This window comes from Rhipicephalus microplus, chromosome 7 (assembly GCF_043290135.1).
Source record: "Rhipicephalus microplus isolate Deutch F79 chromosome 7, USDA_Rmic, whole genome shotgun sequence".
Classification (NCBI taxonomy): Eukaryota; Metazoa; Arthropoda; class Arachnida; order Ixodida; family Ixodidae; genus Rhipicephalus; species Rhipicephalus microplus.
In genome coordinates this window covers 161753081-161775741 of record NC_134706.1, presented here as the reverse complement: position 1 = coordinate 161775741, position 22661 = coordinate 161753081, and the positions used below count along the sequence as shown (strand labels likewise).

General features: G+C 46.7%; 1 protein-coding gene across 1 annotated transcript in view; it reads left to right on the top strand.

Annotated features, from left to right (window-relative positions):
* Positions 1-22661, top strand: part of LOC119180028 (sodium-coupled monocarboxylate transporter 1-like) — a 335015-nt gene that overhangs the window by 19908 nt on the left and 292446 nt on the right. The window contains exons 4-5 of the mRNA XM_075868345.1: positions 3774-3839; positions 12493-12544. Coding sequence (XP_075724460.1) covers positions 3774-3839; positions 12493-12544 — 118 coding nt within the window. The remainder of the gene's footprint in view (positions 1-3773; positions 3840-12492; positions 12545-22661) is intronic.

The following is a 22661-nucleotide window of genomic DNA, read 5'->3' as shown; positions in this document are numbered from 1 at the left end:
GGCTATCTGCGAAGGATACCCTCTGGCAGCAACACCTCCTCATCTCGTCCTTCAACTACTGCGGCCGCTGAGCAAACGGCGTCCGCCTTCAGTGAGCGCGGTGTGCCCCCAAGCACGCGTCCGCGTTCTAACGGTCCCCACGTCGTTGGCGACCTTCCTCCTCGCGAATGTGCGACCGCCATCGCCTTCGTCCCGTTGGGAAGAAAGGTAACTTCCTGGCTGCGTCGGGGGATGCGATCGCCCCCTTCCTTTCGCAGTTTGCAGCCACCCAGCAAGTGCGGGTCAATTTCCAGCGCAAACTCCTTGCTGTCGACACCCATCCTACGGCCGATCTTACCACCCTACTCCAGGTTGGGGCGATCTATGAGACCAAGGTTCGAGCCAAACAACTCGACCTGAACATCTGTGTTGGCATGGTTTTTCGAGTGAACCCAACGATCCCCTTCGAGGACCTCGCCGACGACATTGCTTCACCAGTGCCCCTCGTGTGCGGTGTACGCAGAGGCAACTGCCTCACCCTCACCGTCGCTGGGAATACCGTCCTGCTTAATATACTGCTTCACAAGCAAAGGCGCCCTGTTCGACCCTGTAAATCCCGGCTCCTGCAATGCTCCCATTTCGGCCGCTTCGGGCACGCAACCACCACCTACTCTCGAGACGAACGGTGCCTGCGCTGCGGCATCAAGCACGCCCGAAGATTGTGCGCAGCACACCCTCGCTGCATAAACTGTCGCGGAAATATCCTGCAACGGAGCCGCGCTGTCCAGCCTGGCAACTCCATCGCAGGGCAGTAGTCATCATGGCTTCAACCGACGGCACCGTGACTCACCGCCAAGCTCTGCAGCACACAAGGACCTCTGGAAGCAACACCTCCATCATCAAGGGACGCTCCTTCCGAGATGCGCTCGCCAGTACCGGCGACACGACCTCAGAGGCTGCCCCTCGTCCTACAACGAGTGCACCCGTCGTCCCCACTACAACGACGACGGCTCCACCCTTATGCACAGCTCAGCCGGCCCCTACCGTTGTCCAAAAGCGCTCGTCGGCGACGCCGACACCGCGCGCTTTTTCACAACCGCCAGTTCTTGTCGCCGTCACCAGAAGCACGACGACTGAGACCACTACCTCAGCGTCGCAGCAACATGACATCAAAACCAGGAATTACATCTTGACTGGGCTTGCTTTGGGATTTCGAATGGTGCTCAGGGCCCTGCCTATTTACTACCACGAGCGCAATTTCTGTGTTGTGCCCATGCTCGCCTTCGTGTCAATGGCTGAACGGTTTGGCCTCTTCCTGGACGAACCGACTGCACTTGGTGAGTTGTTCTTCTCTGGCCCGTGTTAAAACGTGCACGTCACTTAGCCCCGGCCTTCTTTGCGGTAATCTCAGTCGACTGCGTGTGGCATACGGGTCTTCTTCTTGCGCGCATGCGACTCACAAAGTGAATGCGCTTTTTTCTCTACTTTTTTCTTACCTCTTTTCTCCTCTCCCTTTAATGCCGATTCCCTCATTTTCTGCGCAGAACTGTGGAAGTGGCCTCGTTTCAGAGTGGCAGTAACGGTACTACTCCTATTTCTTCCCTTTTCCCATTTTCAGTCACTTCGTTTACGAAAAGGATTCGGTGCCCTCTCCGAACCAGTACCATGGCCGCTCTACGGCACGTTCCTTCTCTCCGACTTCTCCACTCGCAGCACCTCGCCCCTGCTCTCCCGGACGCTGCCGGTCGCCTTCAGCTCTGCGACTCTCAACACCTCCTCTGAGACCGGCTGCACCTACTTCTGACTACCACTCGGAAAACTAGCTGATGCAGATTATGGAGGAAAAGCTGCATCGCTCGAACAAATACCAAGACCTCCAGAGGGCCAAGCCAACTTGTTATTACTGTATGCGGAAGGGGTACCAGTTCAAGCATTGGTGGAAGGGGGGCTGCTATTTCTGTTATTCATGCGGATTTGTGTTCTCGTCTACGTAAGGTTACCACACCTTACGCTGGCACTTTCTTACGTAGCGCAAATGACTCGCAGATACGGCCATCAGCACAGTGCACCGTTAGAGGTTCTATTGATGAAATCTGGCATCATATTCAGTTTGCCGTGCTGGATTCTTGCGTTTTATGCCTATTTTAGGATGGGACTTTCTTTCTGATGCTGCTGCTTCTATCTCTTGTCGGCGACGACTAATACATATGCGAGAGACGGATGATATTTCCCCGAAATCATCATGTGACCAGCTACAAACAGCCAATGACTTCCTTGTGCCACCTAAACATGAGCACGTTATCACGGTTATGTCTGACTCCATTGACCACGGTGGCGTCCTAGTCAGTCCATCAGCCCGTTGTCTATCCAGAGGGATTGCACTTTCATCGAGTCTTGTCCGCTTCTCCAACGGCACCGCATTTCTCGCAGTACTGAATATCACCAATGAGCCGATTCTGCTGACCAAGGGCACTGTTGTCGTTTCCAGCGTGAACATACAACCTATCTCTGTAGTGGCTTCGGATACCAGTCTGGTGGAATCACGTTCAATAGCAACAGATGCTCCACCCACTACGGATCTCGTCAATGCCATCAGCACTGATCTCACTCCCCCGCAAGTAGAGGAACTACTGGCGTTGTTATCCAAGCATAAATTTTCTTTCGACGTACATTCCACTGCTCTAAGCCAGACTTCTGCGGTGGCTCATTGCATACACACCGAAGGAACTTCTATTGTCCGTCCTCGACCATATGGTGTCTCTTCCAGCGAACGCGAGATCATCGACAAGCACGTTGCTGATTGGCTCAGGCGAAATATCCAACCCTCCGCAAGCCCTTGGTCGTCACCTGGCGTTCTCATGCGAAAAAAAGACGGCTCGGTGGGATTCCGCATTGACTACCACGCCTTCACCAAAGTAACCAAAAAAGACGTATATCAATTTTTATTAGGCTTTTATTAGGCATTTACCAAGCGTTTGTTAGGCTGAATCGCCTGATCAACGCTTCAAACGACGACGACGTTTCTCGTGATGATGATTATATACCGATGAAGAAGATGAAAATCAAATGCTGTGAATATTGTGCTTACAATATATACGTATACATACACGATGAGTGACGCAACGTCGACGCCGACGCCGGCGGCAAAATACAGCCGAGAGTGTACATATAATTGTTATCACACTAAAAGAACAGTGTGGTTTCCGTAGTACGTGGGTGAAATGATTCCACTGTTAGCGCAGACTAAAGTTGGTCTGCTATACACGTATACTGCTTTTTTGTTATTACTGTCACCTATGCACTTTTAACACTAGTTGGGTTACTGACTACTTTTGTTTTATATGACTGTTGAGTGTAGCAGTTACGTCGTTTTTTTTTTTAATTTCTCGGATGAATTTATGAATTTCTCTGCTCCAGCAGTAAAAATTGCGGGTAGATGATCCGTGAGCACGCGGGACGCGACTGATGATGTCGCCTTCATTGCGCCCCGAAGACGAGGTCAACAGAGCGTACTAGCGGCGTTCATCACATGTGGGAAGAGATCTCACCGACAATGCACGTGATCATAAGTATGTATGTCTGTTGGCGCGAGTAAATATAAGATATCCGCACGGGAATCGCAATTAAGTGAGCTAGTTTTCCGTTAATAAATGTTTTTCATCCGTAATCATTGCCGTTGATTTATATCCTTGCTTTCTCTGCTGCAGTAGGCTGTACCTAGAGAAATTCCTACAGTGATAATCGAATAAATAATTGTGTTGTCTTCTTTTTTTTGCATTGCCACTCTATTCAAGTATTTGCGCATGAGGTTCGACAACAAGGTCGGCATCGCAGCATGCATCATCTACTTCGTCCTAAGCGTAAGCTCTGCGCGAACATCATCTCTTTTTTATATTTTGATATACGCCATACAACAGTGTTTCTTTGTTGTGATCATTTTGTGCTTAAGTAATGAGCAAAAAACTGTTGCTCTAGTTCGTGTAATGATGCAGGAAAAATATAATGCCGCATATCACAGCGATTTTATGTCTTTTTTATGAGTAGATGGGCAGAAAATTACGTAGAGTAACGGATTTTTTTTTGCTTTAAGCTCACGATAAACATTGCTCGCATACATTCCCTGTTATTTGTGAAAAAAATTCAATCTCTGTGAACGCTAGTATCCCGTTATTCTGCATAAAAAGTCAACGCATTCTTGAACCAAGAGTACGTCCACATTATTGCCCTGCTTTCCATGTAACCCCCTTTTATAGAAACGTACTGTACTACCCCGATTCACATAAACCGGCACTCCATTGATTTATTTCTGCTACGCATATTCTATTGCAAAACTTGGGCAATGTACAAAATAAAATTCATTTGGGACATCTAAGTATTTAAAATCATTAGACGCCCCAAGTTTATTCATCATCATCAGCATGATTACGTCCACTGCAGGACAAAGGCCTCTCCCATGTTCCGCCAGTTAACCCGGTCCTGTGCTTGCTGCTGCCAATTTATACCCGCAAACTTCTTAATCTCATCTGCTTACCTAACTTTCTGTCTCCCCCTAACCCGCTTCCCTTCTCTGGGAATCCAGTTAGTTACCCTTAATGACCAGCGGTTATCTTGTCTACGCTCTACATGCCTGGCCAATGTCCATTTCCTCTTCTTTATTTCAACTATGATATCTTTAACCCCCGTTTGTCCCCTAATCCACTCTGCTTTCTTCTTGTCTCTTAAGGTTACACCTACCATTTTTTTTCCATTGCTCGCAGCGCCGTCCTCAATTCAAGCCGAACCCTCTTTGTAAGTCTCCAGGTTTCTGCTCCGTAGCTAAGTACCGGCAAGGTACAGCTGTTATATACCTTCTTCTTGGGGGATAGTGGCAATCTACCTGTCATAATTTGAGAGTGCTTGCAGAATGTGCTACACCCCATTCTTATTCTTCTAGTTATTTCAATCTCGTGGTTAGGCTCTGTGGTTATTACCTGCCCTAAGTAGACATAGTCTTTTACAACTTCAAGTGCACTATTACCTATCTCGAAGCGCTGCTCCTTTCCGAGGTTGTTGTACATTGCTTTCGTTTTCTGCAGATTAATTTTAAGACCAACCTTTCTGCTCTCCCTGTATAACTCCGTAATCATGAGTTGCAATTCGTCCCCTGAGTTATTCAGCAATGCAATGTCATCGGCGAAGCGCAGGTTACTATGGTATTCTCCATTAACTCTGATCCCTAACTGTTCCCATTCTAGGCTTCTGAAAACCTCCTGTAAGCACGCGGTAAATAGCCTTGGGTAGATTGTGTCCCCCTCTCTTATACCGTTCTTGACTGGTACTCTGTTGCTTTCTTTATGAAGCACTATGGTAGCAGTTGATCCCCTGTAGATTTCTTCCAGAATGTTTATATATACTTTATCTACGCCCTGATTCCACAGTGTCTGCATGACGGCTGATATTTCTACTGAATCAAACGCCTTCTCGTAATCTATGAAGGCTATGTATAGTGGTTGGTTATACTCTGAGCATTTCTCTATTACCTGATTGATAGTATGAATGTGGTCAATTATTGAGTAGCCTGTTCGAAATCCTGCTTGTTCCTTTGGTTGATTGAATTCTAATGTTTTCTTTACTCTGTTAGCAATTACCTTTGTAAATAGCTTGTATACTACAGAGAGCAAGCTGATTGGCCTGTAATTCTTCAAGTCCTTGTCATTTCCTTTCATATGTATTAAGATGATGTTAGCGTTCTTCCAAGACTCTGGTACCCTTCCCGTCAGGAGACACCTCGTAAACAGGGTGGCTGGTTTTTTTAACACAATCTGTCCTCCATCTTTCAGCAGATCTGATGTTACCTGATCCTCACCAGCAGCTTTGCCTCTTTGCATGCTCTCCAAAGCTTTTCTGACTTCTTCTATCATTACTGGTGGGGTGTCATCTGGGTTACTGCTAGTTCTTATAGTATTAAGGTCGTGGTTGTCTCGGCTACTGTACAGATCTCTGTGAAACTCCTCCGCTATTTTAACTATCCTATCCATATTAATAGTTATTTTGCCTTCTTTGTCCCTTAGTGCATACATCCGACTTTTGCCTATCCCAAGTTTCCTCTTTACTGCTTTGACGCTTCCTTCGTTTTTCAGAGCGTGTTCAATTCTCTCCATGTTATACCTTCTTACATCGCATACCTTACGTCTATTAATCAACTTCGAAAGCTCTGCCAGTTCTATTTTGTCTGTTGTACTTGACACTTTCATGATTTGACGCTTCTTAATTAGGTTCTTCGTTTCCTGGGAAAGCTTGTCAGTGTCCTGTTTAAATACCCTGCCTCCAACTTCCACTGCACACTCCGTAATGATACTCGTCAGATTATCATTCATTGTATCTACGCTAAGGTTGGTTTCCTCACTAAGAGCCGAGTACCTGTTCTGCAGCGACACTCTGAATTCCTGTACTTTTCCTCTCAGTGCTAGCTCATTGATTGGCTTCTTGCGTATCAGTTTCTGTCGTTCCTTTTTCAAGTCTAGGCGAATTCGAGACCATACCATTCTATGGTCACTGCATCGTACCTTGCCAACCACTTCCACATCCTGCACGATTCCTGAGTTTGCACTTATTATAAAGTCTATTTCGTTCTTATTTTCGCCATTGGGTCTCCTCCGTGTCCACTTGCGGTTTTCTCGTTTTCGGTAGAAGGTATTCAAAATCCGTAAATTATTGCGTTCTGCGAATTCTACCAGTAGCTCTCCTCTGGCGTTTCTAGTACCGATGCCATAATCCCCTACTGCCTGGTCTCCAGCCTGCTTCTTTCCTACCTTTGCATTAAAGTCGTCCATCATTATAATATACTGTGTTCTTACCTTACTCATTGCCGATTCCACGTCTTTATAGAAGCTTTCAACTGAAGCGTCATCATGGCTGGATGTAGGCGCGTAAGCCTGTACTACCTTCATCTTGTATCTTTTATTCAGTTTAATTACGATACCTACCACCCATTCATTAATGCTATAGTATTCCTCTATGTTGCCAGCTATGTTTCTTTGAATTAGGAGCCCCACTCCCAGTTCTCTTTTGTCTGCCAAGCCCCGATAGCAAAGGACGTGCCCATTCTGTAGCACCGTATAGACCTCATCTGTCCTCCTAACCTCACTGAGCCCTATTCTATCCCGTTTAACACGTACGATAGCGTGGTTCAAGAGGAATTGTGGGGAATACTGGACACACTAGGCGTGGAACATGTAGTCACTAATCTTTTAAAGGATATCTATAAAGGTAGTAAGGTAGTTATAAAGTGGGAAGAACAGGTATCCAAGCCTGCAGAGGTAAAACGGGGGCTTAGGCAGGGGTGTCCCATGTCACCCTTATTATTCATGATGTACCTACAATGATTAGAGGCCAAATGAGAGGGAAGTGGACTGGGCTTCAACCTCTCTTTAGTCAAACAAGGAAAACTTATTGATCAGACACTACCAGCATTAATGAACGCCGATGATATAGTGCAAATGGCCAACAACAAGGAAGATTTGCAGAGATTGATGGACATCTGCGGTAATGAGGGAGATAGGTTAGATTTTAGATTCAGTAAGGAAAAATCAGCAGTCCTGATTTTCATTGACAACGAAGGTAGTGAGCTTAAAATACAGGAGGTCACGGTAGAGATAACAGATAAATATAAATATCTGGGCGTATGGATAAGCAATGGGACCGAGTACCCAAGGGAACACGAAATAGACGTGACGACTAAAGGTAACAGGAATGCAGCAGTCATGAAAAATAGGGCACTGTGGAATTACAATAGGTATGATGTTGTGAGAGGAATATGGAAAGGGGTCATGGTTCCTGGGCTGACGTTCGGCAATGCTGTCTTGTGCATGAAATCAGAAGTTCAAGTAAGATTAGAAATTAAGCATCGTGGAATAGGTAGGCTTGCTTTAGGAGCTCACGGGAATACAAAAAATCAGGGAGTACAAGGTGATATGGGATGTACATCATTTGAGGGCAGGGAAGCTAGCAGCAAGATAAAATTTGAGAAGCGATTGAGAGAAATGGGGGAGGAGCGTTGGGCTAGGATGGTTTTCAGCTACTTGTACATGAAGAATGTCGATACAAAATGGAGGAAGCGAACCAGGAAGTTGACTGGTAAATACTTAGAAAACAGCAGGTGGCCAATCCAAAGAGAACTATCAGTTAAGAAGAAAGTGGAGGAAACGGATACCGATATGTAGAGAATTGGCATGATTAAGAAGTCCGTACTAGAGATCTGCCGAACTTTCAAGTAGAAAATTGCCAAGGAAAGGATCTATGATAATACTCGGGGTAGTTCTCTACTGTTTGAGGACAGGACGGGAGTATTGCGAATCAAGACATATCGGGCCGAATACGAAGGGGTAGACACAGTACACAGTGCGTGTGGAGAGGAAGAAGAAACTGCCGAACACTTGATAATGTTCTGTAAAGGGCTTCACCCTATAGTTCAGGATGATGGCACAGAGTTTTTCAAAGCACTGGGGTTTATGGACAGGGAGGGCAAAATAGACTTTAAGCGCGTAGACTTAACTAGAAGGAGGTTATCTGATTGGTGGCTAAAGTCAAGACACGAGTGAAAATTAAACCCTTCACTGCGAAGGACGAATCCTCAGCTTCATTATTTAAAGAAAAGTAAAAGATGAATGTAATGGTTAGTTCACTAGGTATTACGGCTAGATGGTGTTAGCCGCCGCCCGATCTAAAAGGTACAGCCACATCCATCCATCCATCCATCCATCCATCCATCCATCCATCCATGCATCCATCCATCCATCCATCCATCCATCCATCCATCCATCCATCCATCCATCCATACGTTGTTTGCACGTTTCCGACAGTTTCGTCGGGCGCGTTCGTCCTCGTGTTTTTTATTTTAATTGCGGTGGCACTCTGGCACCAATGCTTCTGTATGCACTCTCATGGCGCGAAAACAAAGTCATTGCTTCGTCCCGGGGTTCACTAGAGGCTACATGTCAGCCAAAGAGAAGCATGCATTGTTCGGCGTTCCAAAGGACAAAGCTTTGTAAGCGCAGTGGCGGAGAGTGATTCCGCGCGCTGACAGGCTGCTTTAAGAAAACTCGGCTGTGTGCGAGCTGCACTTTCGCGAGATGTATATTTCCCGGCACCTCGAGCACACTGTGAATGGCAAAATTGTCCACATTGAAAAGCGCATTGAATATTTTCCGCATGAATTGATGGATAAGGCTGTACCCTTTAGATCGGGCAGTGGCTAGCGCCACCAAGCCGTAATCCTTATTGAACCAAAAACTAAATTTGTTTTGTTTCCCTTAAATAGTGATGTGGAGGATTCGTACTTTGCAGTGAAGCGTTTAATTTTCTCTCGTGCCTTGACTTTAGCCACCAATCAGATAACGTCCTTGTAGTTAATTCTACCCGCTTAAAGTCTATTTTGCCTTCACTGTCCCTAAACCCCAGTGCTTTGAAGAACTCTGTGCCATCATCCTGAACTATAGGATGAATCCCTTTACAGAACATTATCAAGTGGTCGGCAGTTTCTGGTTCCTCTCCACACGCACTGCATACCGTGTCTACCCCTTCGTATTTGGCCCGATATGTCTTGGATCGCAATACTCTCGTCCTGGCCTCAAACAGTAGAGAACTCCTCCGAGTATTATCCTAGACCCTTTCCTTGGCAATTTCGTACTTAAAAGTTCAATAGATCTCTAGTGCGGACTTTTTAATCATGCCAATTCTCCACATATCGGTCTCAGTTTTCTTCACCTTCTACTTAACCAATAATTCTTTTTGGTTTGGCCCCCTGCTGTTTTCTAAGTATTTACCAGTCAATTTTCTGGTTCGCTTCCGCCATTTTGTATCGACATTCTTCATGTACAAGTAGCTGAATACCTTCCTAGCCCAACGCTCCTCCCCCATTTCTCTCAATCGCTTCTCAAATTTTATCTTGCTGCTAGCTTCCCTGCCCTCAAATGATGTGCATCCCATATCACCTTGTACTCCCTTACTTGGTGTATTCCCGTGAGCTCCTGAGGCAAGCCTACCTATTCCACGTTGCTTAATTTCTAATCTTGCTTGAACTTCTGATCTCATGCACAAGACCGCATTGCCGGACGTCAGACCAGGAACCATGACCCCTTTCCATATTCCTCTCACAACATCATACCTATTGTAATTCCACAGTGCCCTGTTTTTCATTACCGCTGCATTCCCGTTACTTTTAGTCGACACGTATGTTTCGTGTTCCCTTAGGCACTCGGTCTCATTGCTTATCCACACGCCCAGATATTTGTACTTATCTGTTATCTCTAGCGTGACCTCCTCTATTCTAAACTCACTACCTTCATTGTCATTAAAAATCATGATTGCTGATTTTTCCTTACTGAATCTGAAATCTAACCTATCTCCCTCATTAGCGCAGATGTCCATCAATATCTGCGAATCTTCCTTGTTGTCGACCATTAGCGCTATATCATCTGCGCACATTAATGCTGGTAGTGCCTGATCAATGAGTTTTCCTTGTTTGACTAAAGAGAGGTTGAAGCCAAGTCCACTCCCCTCTAATTTGGCCTCTAATCCTTGTAGGTAAATCATGAATAATAAGCGTGACAGTGGACCCTCCTGTCTAAGTCCCCGTTTCACCTCTATGGGCTTGAAAACCAGTTTTTCGCGCTTTATAATTACCTTGCTACCTTTATAGATATCCTTCAAAATATTAGTGACTACATCTCACACGCCTAGTGTGTCCAGTATTCCTCACAATTCCTCTCAAACCACGCTATCGTGTGCTCCCTTGATATCCAAGAATCCTAGCCACAGGGGCCTGTGTTCCTTTTCTTTTATTTCGATGCACTGCGTCAGTAAGAACAGATTGTTTTCCAACCTTCTGTGTTTCCGAAACCCATTCTGCAGTTCCGCCCGCACCCCCTCACTCTCTCCTATGCCTGCAGTCTTTCCTTTATAATCTGCATCGCCAGCCTGTAGACCATTGATGTCACAATTATAGGACGGTAGTTGTTTATGTCAGCTTTGTCCCCCTTTTCTTTATAGATCATGCTCGTCCTGCTAAGTTTCCATCCATCGGGAACTTCTCCATCGATTATTATTTTGCTCGCTGGCTCTCTCAAAGCCTGCTTAGACTTCGGACCTAATTTCTTTATCAGCCTAGTTGGAATGCCATCTGGGCCCGTTGATGTACTACTAAGAACCCTTTTCTCAGCCCTTTCCCACTCTTGTTGTGAAAGTGGAGCCATTGTGCCACTTGATTCATCCTTGTCAGCTGTGGCGCATAAAGCACTTCTTTGTTAGAATTTTTCTGTCACCCTTGTTCTTATATAATCAATAGCTTCGTCCCCTTCTAGCCTAGCACCTTGAGCTGTAGTTATAAACCTCTGCTCTAGGCTCGTCTCATTTAGGGAGTTTAGATGGTTCCGAAATTTCGCTGCTGCCTTTCTATCTTTTTTATGAACTTCTGCAAGCCACTGGGCTCCCTTTCCTCTAATCTTTTCATTGATCAGAAGGGATGCATCCCCTCTACAGCTTAGAAAGTTTTCCCATTTTCTTTCAACATCATCTGTCGATTGACCCCGCGGGTTAGCATGCCTGTGTTCCCTAGAGGCTTCCTGTCGTTTTGCTATGGCTCTCTTAACTTCCTCATCCCACCAACTTTTAGGTTTGGGTCTTCTTTTCCGGGGTGACTTGTCACGTGCCTTAGCCAGCTCTAGCTCAAACAGTCTAATTAGATACGTGTATGTCCACTCTGTTTTATTATCCTCAGTGATTACTTTCTCAATTTGTTTAGTGGCTATTTCAATTTGCCTTTCTGAATAAAAATTTCCCTGCAGTTGCACATCTTGTCTCATTCCCAATTTCACTGCTCTTCCAAAACTTAGCTTGATACGTTTGTGATCACTACCCAGACTTCTGGAGCCACCTTCGTATATGTGCATTCCCCTGAGCTTATCATACATCCTATGTGACATCAGTGCATAATCTATCGTCGACTGAAGCCTTCCTACCTCCCATGTTATTTGCCCTTCACACTTCTCGGTACTGTTGCAAATGATCAAATCAAGCCTTTCACACATATCCATGATCATATCCATGACTCGATTCTGAGATGCGAGCGCCCCTGGCGGACAGCAGACGCAAAAAGAGAGGAGCATGCGAGAGGCGGCCGAACGGGCCCGGAGGACTGACTGCGCGGGCACAGAAAATAAAAGAGGCTATGACCCAAGCATCGCACGTGTATATATTTTTTTCCACGCATACACTGATGCGTGCACATTTATGACACTTTGCGTCGTAACGCCAGTTATCATGTTAATTTTCAGTTTGTTTGTTTGCATGAGAAAATTCATGCATGTTTGCCACAATGCGACAGCAGTAAAATTTGTGTTTCACATCACACAGTGTCCGCCAATACCATTATAAATAGTTCAATAAAGGTTTTTGTTCATATCGTATATTTTTTTCTTGACTCCATTCCGTTGTGTTCAGTAACGCGTTATTTCACCAGTTGACGCTTTATTTCAGGAAACTCTTGGAGCTGTTGGCATATACAGTGCCGCTACTGCTGTCTCAACAAGTTAGTATTTTATCGCTTTATTTGTCACATTATTCTTACAATAGGATAGTTAAACTGAAAGAAGCAATGCATGTAAAAAAGAACCAGTGGAGGCTGCCTAAAGATAGGTCCCGGCACTGTAAACTAACTTCGAAAGTATCAAAAAGACAACATTTAGTTACTCTGTACGTACCGAAGAAGGCAGCTTCTTAAGGCAGCCGGCTGGAAGTGCACACCTCTCCTTCAACAACCTCAACGATCCATGCGACGCATGCAATATGTTGAGACATCGCATATTCAGAAAACATTTGAAAAAGAAACAATAACAATTCACAGTCTCTGAGGTAGCTTGAAGGAATTCACTTACAAGACTTCCAATACAGGTAAGCTCAGCAAACTTCAGCCAGAATTCAAAAGCATACAGATGCACTTATGGTGACATGACCAAAAGTATACTGGGTACTAATGAATAGCGTAGCTGATAATATTTTTTTTCTGCTTAATTACCTCATTAGACATCACTTGTTGACCAACTTCTATGAAAACGATGCTCAACGAAGACTTTGATAAGAAGTACGACGATTTTCTAAGCGTCCAAATGAATAGTTTCAAACTATCTTTCGACCAAACATCAGTTTTGTTTTTCTGCTTACTACAGATGCCGAACGAATATATCTTAAGGAAGAACACACCGCATGGCCGCTTCAAACCATGTTGCAATGCTAAGTGCACCAATTTCCAGGCAATATTATATCATGCAATGTCTTACAATATCTTCGCCGTTGTCATTTACATTTTTTTTACTTGTGCTTCAGTATTGAAGTTGGTTCTATTGTATTGCTCCCTTTAAATTTTATGCAAAAATTTTTCATGCATATTTAATAGGACAGTGATAATGAAGTAAAATTTTTTTACTGCCCCCCTCCCGCCTCACACAACACCTGAACCGAGGCCTGTAAGGTATGTTTATTTAAATAAATAAATTACATTGTCCAGGTACCTATTTCCGAACTGTGCAGCCGAACATTATCAAAGCACGTTAAGTTTCTTTAACACGCCGCAAGCCATGAGCTAATCACGTGGGAGGCTTCGTTATTTGTATTACAGTGCTAATGCACGTACATAGTAAATGCTATTGGCTGTCTCCTAGGTTTATCCAGCCGAGTGCGCATCTAGGGGGTGGCGTTAGCCACATTGGAGTGATTTTGTTTACTCTTGACTTCTAGAAGGTTAGTCCTGAGAGAATGTCAGTGCGAAAGAACAACCGCAAACAGAGGCTGTGCTGCTCTTCAAGCACCAGCCAGTTGATGGCAGCTGATATGGCCCGCCCACTGAATGGAGGTTAGTGATCTGACCATGCTGCCGCTTAAAAGGTAACACGGACGCAACGCCGCCGCTGTTAGTGCTATTGAAGGTCCAATCAGATGCACGTTGTTTTGGAGCAACGGCGGCGAGAGACAGTGACGAGCGATTCAGTTAACTGTCGCGGAGCACCATTCGTCACCATCGCTTGTCACGCCACAAGTTTCCGGGCAGCCAGAAAAAAATCTCTTGTCTCCCGCAAGGGAGCGTAACGATTCCGACATCTTCCTTTCAGGGGCACTTTAATCTTAATGCTTCGTATATCGGTGCACGATCTTTTTTACAGGCCAATCGCAAGTGGAGAGTGATACATCGGCCTTGTTTCGTCTTTAATCTTGTTACCGGCATTGATATTGCGGTGGAAGCACCCTGCACTGGTCGTAGCTTGCTGTAATGTTAACATCGTCGTCGTGTGAGGTAGCCGTTCTCTTTGTGAGGCAGCAATGTCAAACCTCGAAAAGCATGAATTCTAAAAACGTTTAATGACGATGTTGAAAAAAAGAGCCTGATATGGGAAATCCCAAGCCATGCCACAGCAGATACTACTGCCGCAGTTGAACAAATCATTACTAAAAAAGAGAGTCGCACAACGCTTTTATGCCTCTCCTATCTCCCACATAACAATATTATTTTTGTGACATTGTCTTTGTTTATTTCTATTTTTTTTGCAGTTTACCTGCGTGCATGCGGTAGCTTTTAGTCTAGCAAAAGCAACCCATTGTGTTCAAACTAATGAAGGTAATCGGGCGAATGTCCACTGACCCAGCTTCACAGCCGAACGTGTCGAAACAGCGAAAACTAAAATTACGCAATATTATCTCCCTAGTTTGCTGTTCCATGTGGCAGCGATCGCTCCTACGATGAACACGGCACGCTTTCTCTCTATTCGAACCTTTGCATTCATTGCAATGAAGCACATTCTCCGTTGTCTGTTTTATCTACGGCTGAGAACGAAGTTAATGGGGCTTATATGCGTGACGTCTTGTTTCCTTTGAACGACTTGCTGAATTGCGCAATATGTCTCACTTTCTGAAAAAAAGAAATAACACCAGCCTCCTAAAGGGAAACCGGACGGCATGCGAAGCATCAGCGTTGGGCACGGGTTGCGTCACGTGTTGAACGGTGCTAACGCGGGTGCTGTAGTGAGCGCTGGAAATTTCTTTTGAAGTGATGGCTGGCGTAGGTATTGTGGGTGACACGTACAAACATGTTTCAATGTGTACGTTAGGGGCGTGCAAGGTTTATCAAGCGTGAGCTGATGAGTCGGTGATGTAGCGAGTGGCGGTCACGACAGGTGTTGTGGGTGAACGCACGAGGCGGCCGATGTGGGTGACGCAACGAGCGCGGCAGTTGAAAGAAAGACTGACGTCAGCGCGCACTCCAAGGGGAGCGTGACGTGAACGCGCAGCAGCAGCATGACCTACTTGGCACCGTGCCAACATCTGCGGTCCGCGGCACGTTAGTGCAAAGAAACAGCGTTACACCGGCTAGTCAAAAAAAATTGTCCGCAGCTTCCCTCGGGGGAACACTGAGGAGGATGCGGAGCATATAATTGGTTAACGGGGTGTTAAAGTGCGACTTACTTGGGTCGATGGCTAAATTGGTTAACGTGGTTGTGAAATGGGGTGTTAAATTGCGACTTACTTGGGTCGCTGGCTAAATTGGTTAACGTGGTTGTAGGAGGGGTGTTAAATGAGTGAACACGTACGACACGTATGCGAAAGGGCGGTGTTTATTTATTGCGACGAACTTTGAGCACGATGGCTTTTAGATGCCACTTTGGCCAGCGCTGGTCGAAGGGACGTCGATCATTGCGACCTCGGACGTCGACGCGCCGTACAAACCAACCGACGAGCGGCAACTGAGCGAGCGAGCACCGACCTTGAGTATATATACAGCGCGACGGCGCATGCACTGTCAGCTGTCGAATGTTCGAGAAGGGGGAGAAGCGCAACGGCGCATGCGCGCGCGTCAGCTGCCGATGTTCTCGAAGCGTGACGGCGCATGCGCGCGCGTCAGCTGCCGATGTTCTCGAAGCGTGACGGCGCATGCGCGCTACATTATACAGCTAGCGAATGTTCGTGAAGAGAAGAAGCGCACGCGGTGTGTAGAGGAGGAAGGGTGCACAGATGGTAGAGGAGTGAAGCGCGCGTGGTGTGTAGAGGAGGAAGGGATGCACAGATGGTGGAAGAAGGAGGAGGAAGCTTGCGGACGGCGCCGCACTACAAGCCTCGAGTATTAGATGCTCCACATCTAAAAGCTATTTCGAGTCCTAAAGGGGCCCTGCAACACTCTTTGAGCATGGTCAAAAAACGCTGCTGATCAAAAGTAAAGGCTCCCGACAACACGTGATCTCAATACTGTAGCGCTGCACACGGCCTGAAATTCACAATAAATTATCAAAATCAGCTAGGAATTTTTTAGATGCGAAGCATCTAATACTCGAGGCTTGTAGTGCGGCGCCGTCCGCAAGCTTCTTCCTCCTTCTTCCACCATCTGTGCATCCCTTCCTCCTCTACACACCGCGCGCGCTTCACTCCTCCACCATCTGTGCACCCTTCCTCCTCTACACACCGCGTGCGCTTCTCCTCCTCACGAACATTCGCTAGCTGTATAATGTAGCGCGCATGCGCCGTCACGCTTCGAGAACATCGGCAGCTAACGCGCGCGCATGCGCCGTCGCGCTTCGAGAACATCGGCAGCTGACGCGCGCGCATGCGCCGTTGCGCTTCTCCCCCTTCTCGAACATTCGACAGCTGACAGTGCATGCGCCGTCGCGCTGTATATATACTCAAGGTCGGCGCTCGCTCGCTCAGTTGCCGCTCGTCGGTTGGTTTGTGCGGCGTGTCGACGTCCAAGGTCGCGGTGAAATGAATTCCAACGAATCCACAAACACAATGATCGACGTCCCTTCGACCAGCGCCGCCCTTTCGCATACGTGTGTACGTGTTCACTCATTTAACACCCCCTCCTACAACCACGTTAACCAATTTAGCCATCGACCCAAGTAAGTCGCAATTTAACACCTCATTTCACAACCACGTTAACCAATTTAGCCATCGACCCAAGTAAGTCGCACTTTAACACCCCGTTAACCAATTATATGCTCCGCATTCTCCTCAGTGTTCCCCCGAGGGAAGCTGCGGGCAATTTTTTTCTTCTTTCGGCAAATAACAGAATATGCCAAAAAATTGCACGTAGCAAGTCCATCTATCAGTCATTGGCTGATTTGAAAGTGGTGCGCTCGCTCGTTACAGGAATTGCCGTGGAAGGCCGCTACTTGTCCACGCGTGGGCGTGCGATCACACTGAACAAGCATTCCAAGAAAAAAAAAGAAAAAATGCTCAAGGTTTTGAGGCGCGGGTAACGTGTTTTGATTCCCCCTGCCATCCCTTCCTGCTTAGCTACCAGCACTTTTGTCGGGACGAGAGAAGAGAGATTGCAATTTCAGCACGCGACAAAATTTTGTGACTCCTCTCACACAGGACGCATTCTCAAAATTTTTGCAGCGTTGAGTTCGTGTGGAAATAAGCTCTTCCAGTGAATAATTCCTTCGTTACTTGAAAAAAGCGTTTCAGAGCCTTTTAAAAAGGGGGGGGGGGAAGAAATCCGCTTTCCCGAGAAAGAAGCAATATCAGGTTAAGGAACAACCAAGAAAGTTAGTCGAGCTTGCTTGATACTTCACTCCCTTCATAATAGGGTCCTGGCAGTGTTGTAGCTTCTTGTTGACGCTTTCGCAATAGCCTATAGATCTCGGTCAACTCTACCTGCGGGTGATCAATGCTTTACCTTAAGTGTGGCTAGCGCTCCACCGAAGTCTTATTGCCCGTGCTTCCACGACACGCAATGCGCTTCTTCACGACTTTGTGGTGAGTGTGGTTCAGCGCAACGCCTTAAGTTCCATCTGAAAAAAGTAGACGAGCAGCTCGTGCACTCTGGTGCTTTAATAATTTTTTAATATTTTTTCCTTGACGCAAACCAACCACAACTATAAAAGAAGTACGTGGTTCAACGTTACCTTGGCTCATATTTAAGGGGAAAAGTACGCATCCAGCCATTATCGGCGTTAGCTCTTGGAGAAGTAGACATTGTTATGATGCTGTCAAATACGGAAATCATATGCTAAAGAGCTATCGCTCCCTTTCTCTGGGGCCGCAGCATTATTTAATAGAAGAGATGTCAAACTTGCCTTCTTTACGGCATATTTGGTACTCTAGAAAAACAAAATATTGCTGCCTTATGAGTATTTCGGTTACGTTCGTTGGATTAGCAAGTCTCTTCTCACAGGCTTTATATAAGATGGAGACGCAAACGTGACATTGTCAATACGTTCATGCATTTTGGTAATATTTAACCTCTGGCTTCTTTCGTTAACTTCCATCCACGAAGACGGCGTTCTCTCTACGTTTTCCTTATTTCTAGGGAAGGACACTGTTATGTGATAAGTTCTACAATTTATTGTTTTTTTTCTAATGAAGTGTACTGGTATTCAATTTCACCAAACAATAGTGAAATGCTCATAGTTGTGAACTTACTGAATATGATGTCCGCGATAAGTTTAGAGGAGAAATTTCGTTTAGCGACTGTCTTCTTTTGAGAATTTAGAGAAAGAAAAAGAAAACATTATACTGAACTCAAGCTGTTAGTGTAGTTGGACGCCCTAAGAAAAGGCGGTACTAAAGAGTTTAATAAGCGTTTTGTTTTCCTTAACCCTTTCAGCCCTGGATTTTTTATTTTCGTCAGATGCACTTCTTGTGCGCGTTTTTCTCGTAGTTAGGACCTCAGAAGACCACAAACAAAAAATTGAGCCACTGGTACAAGCAGTTTCGGATTAATTAGCGTGGCATCAAATTAGGTAATTAGCGCCCTGTGATTGGAAACTTTAAAAAATGGCTTATTTTCTTCTGCCGATCGATGGTGCACACAAAATGAAAACCAACGTCTTACTTTTCAGCCTGAAACTCTCTGAAACAGCTTCGGTACTTCGTCCCGAAAATGGCACTTACCCGCCTCAACTTACGCGCCTCGGCTTCATGGAAGACCTCGGTCACGCTTCTTCTTCTTTGTGGCTGCTACCTCCACAAACGTGCCGCAATATTGGTGTCAATTGGAGTGGGGATTATTGAAGAACTATGCCCCCAAAAATGAGCAGTATTGGTTACGTTTCCGAGATACTAGGGGAAACTTTGTGCGGTGGTGTCAATTGACACCGCCAGGGCCGAAAGGGTTAAGGGACCACTAAAGTAAAATAACAATTTACGCCAGAATGAACCTTAGTGTATGACATCTAAGGCGACAATATTATCAACAGCAGTGCCATACATACTGTGAAATTAAGGTGAATGCACAAGAATACAGGTGCCGCAGTAGGACATTCTCAGAGTGGTACCGACGACGTCGGACGAACCACCTACAATTAATCACTAGTAATCGATATAGCTGCAATAAATAAAGAACCTTTCGTGCATCAAGAGATGAGATGCAATGAATGCTGCTTGTTTGTTTCTGTTTGATTCATGAAAAAAAGAACCACTGAACGTTACCATGGGGAATGGCGTGAGTGGTTCAATCATCCAATTTTTGCATGGTTAAAATAGACAGGTCGTGCCATCTAGTGGAGCGCAGTTAAACCAAAATACGTCTGCCATCTTAGAGTCAATGGCAGGAAATCGATCAATCGCCTGTAGTGGGGAAGAGGGAGAGAGACAGTATCTAGTTGGAGCACCTGAAAGATGACTACGACGAAGAGCTGAGCTCGTGACAGTGACTGACGCCTCTTGAACCAGGCAGTTGGTTTTATTCAAAAACCCCCTTATAATTTGGTGGAAGTGCTCGGTAGTCTTCGAAGCTGGAACTACGAAGTCGCACCTTACCTGCAGTGCCAGCAATGCCGGAAGAACCCTCCACCCAAGGTACCTCGCAAGTTCCCGCCGCTACGTGTCCCGGCGTGTGGCCACTGCGTCACCCACCGATCTTCAGCGGCAACTGACGGCCAAAACGTTGAGGAGTGGCTGGCTACTTACCACAAAGTGAGCGCAGTGACCAAGTGGGACGATGCGGCTAAGCTGACCTACGTAAGCTTTTACTTGTCCGGCGTCGCTAGTCTCTGGTTGCGCAATCACGAAGCCGACATTGCCAGCTGGGATTCATTCAAGGCCTCCTTTTCGCAAGTCTTCGACCGCCCTGCTGTGCGAAAACTCCGCGCATAATAATGACTTCTTGAGCGCGCTCAACAGCCAGGAGAGACCTTCGCCAGCTACATTGAAGACGTTGTTGACTTGTGCAAGCGCGTAAACCCAGCGATGCTCGAAACTGACAAAATCAAACAAATCCTCAAGGGCATATGCGATGACGCATTTCAAATGTTGCTAGCCAAGGACCCGCAAACCATTGCCGAACTCGTCAGCTTGTGTCAGAGCTTCGACGAATTGCGCAAGCAACGCGCCCAAACAAGGCGCTCTCTGGAACAACGTGATTCGATTGTGGCCTTGACTCTCGGAGACCAGAATGACATGTTGGCTCGCATAAAGCAGTTCATGTGTGAGAAGGTCGCTCGGCAGCTCTCCATTTTATCGAACGCACCCGAGCCAGCACAAACGCATCCTTTGGCCCCAGATCATCTGGCCCCGGCCATAAGGCACGTCATACAAGATGAGGTAGCGGACGCTTTGCCTTTCGCTCGTTCACCACCTCTGGAGGCCGCACCCTTGACGTATGCGCAAGTCGTTGCAGCCAGAGCACCTCGACAGCCCACTTATGCTACATCACCGATACCTGTTCGGTCATCACTATTTCCGTTCAGCGGGCCGATTGCAGCGTGTCCGAATCCATGGCGCACCACAGACAACCGCCCGATTTGCTATTCTTTCGGTTAAGCAGGACATTTGGGTCGCTTGTGCCGCCGCCGCCCTCTCGTTCAGAGCGACACCATGCAAAGATCGTCGCACGACTCTCGGCGCTTTAACAACAGGGCACGTCAACAAGGATCCTCTTCACCCGAGCGCCCTCCCTCAGTCAGTCAGCGATCTCCATCTCCCCGACGTCGCTCCCTGTCGCCTGTGCGCCGTCGACCCTGCCCTTCAGACGCGGAAAACTAGTTGCCGCAGTTCCGGAGGCACGAACTGCGTCGGAAAAATGCGAGGACTTGATTCTTTCGACGACGACGCAGTTCGTGCCTCCAGAACTGCGTCGTCGTCGAAAGAATCAAGTCCTCGCATTTTTCCGACAAACCTCATCGACGTTTTTGTGGATGGTTACTGTACCCTTGCGCTTGTGGACACTGGTGCTGCCATTTCAGTAATTGATTCAAAAACTATGCCGCCTGCTTCGGAAGGTTACCACGACGCCAAAGGGGTTGTCCCTCCATACTGCCAGTGCTCACCATATTCGACCATCAGCTGCCTGTACCGCCCGCGTTCTCATCCAAGATGTTTTGTATACCGTTGAATTTCTTGTGCTACAGGCGTGTTCTCATGATGTGATCCTCGGCTGGGATTTTCTGTCTCGTAATCATGCGGTTATCGACTGTGCTCGTGCTGAAGTGGCCTTCTCTGCGTTGTGTGCCTTGTCTCCGGAATTTCCGTTGAACAAGCTGTTTGTCGCTGACGACATCGACATACCACCGACTAGCGCAGCCTTTGTTCCCGTATCTTGTGCCGATGTGTCTAAGCCTGCAGTGTTGTTTACACCTTCCCAAACATTCCAAAGTCGCAAGAGCTTCGCGTTGCCGTTTGCAGTTCTAGATATTTCGGCGGGCGCTACCAATTTGTTTGTCACAAATCCCTTGCCGTCTCCCACAACCTTGCGTCGCGGAGATTGTATTGGAACATTCCAAGACTTAGACGTTTCCTCCATCTTCGACCTTGACGGTGAAAGTGATTTGCAGCTTAATGCATTGATGCCATCTGCCCATTCAATTGTCCACGAAAACAATAATTTGTTTGGCCCCTCAATTGATGGCGAACTTGAAGAACCACACGGCGCGTAGCTTTTAGAACTTCTTCACCAGTTTCGCGGCTCGTTCGATTGCCAGCAGACGGCCTTAGGCCGAACGCACACCGTTGTCCATCACATTAACACCGGCTCCCAAGCGCCTCTGCGACAGCGTCCCTACCGTGTATCTCCTGTTGAGCGTCGTCTGATCACCAAGCAAGTGGACGACATGCTTCAACGTGGCGTCATTCGGCCGTCCAGCAGCCCCTGGTCTTCACCTATGGTACTTGTGAGAAAAAAAGACGGCTCGATTTGCTTTTGCGTCAATTACCGCCGTTTAAACAAAGTCACGAATAAAGACGTATAATACCCTTTGCCGCGCGTTGATGATGCCCTGGACTGCTTGCAAGGTGCTGAATGCATCTCTTCACTAGACCTACGGTACGGTTATTGGCAGGTCCCCATGGCACAATCAGATCGTTTAAAGACTGCTTTTGTGACGCCCGATGGGCTATACGAATTTATTGTAATGCCCTTTGGCCTTTGTAATGCACCAGTCACATTCAAAAGAATGATGGATAGCATCTTGCGTGGGCTAAAATGGAAGACATGCCTATGCTACTTCGATGATGTCGTTGTTTTCTCCCCTGACTTCGACAGCCACCTCCATCGTCTCGGCGAAGTCTTGAGCTGCCTCACGAGCGCAGACCTTCAACGAAACATCAAGAAGTGCCACTTTGGAGCTCTGAAGCTCGCAATGCTTGGTCACGTTGTCTCAAAACAGGGCGTCCTCCCAGACCCAGAGAAGCTTCGTGCTGTCGCTGAGTTCCCGAAGCCTACGACC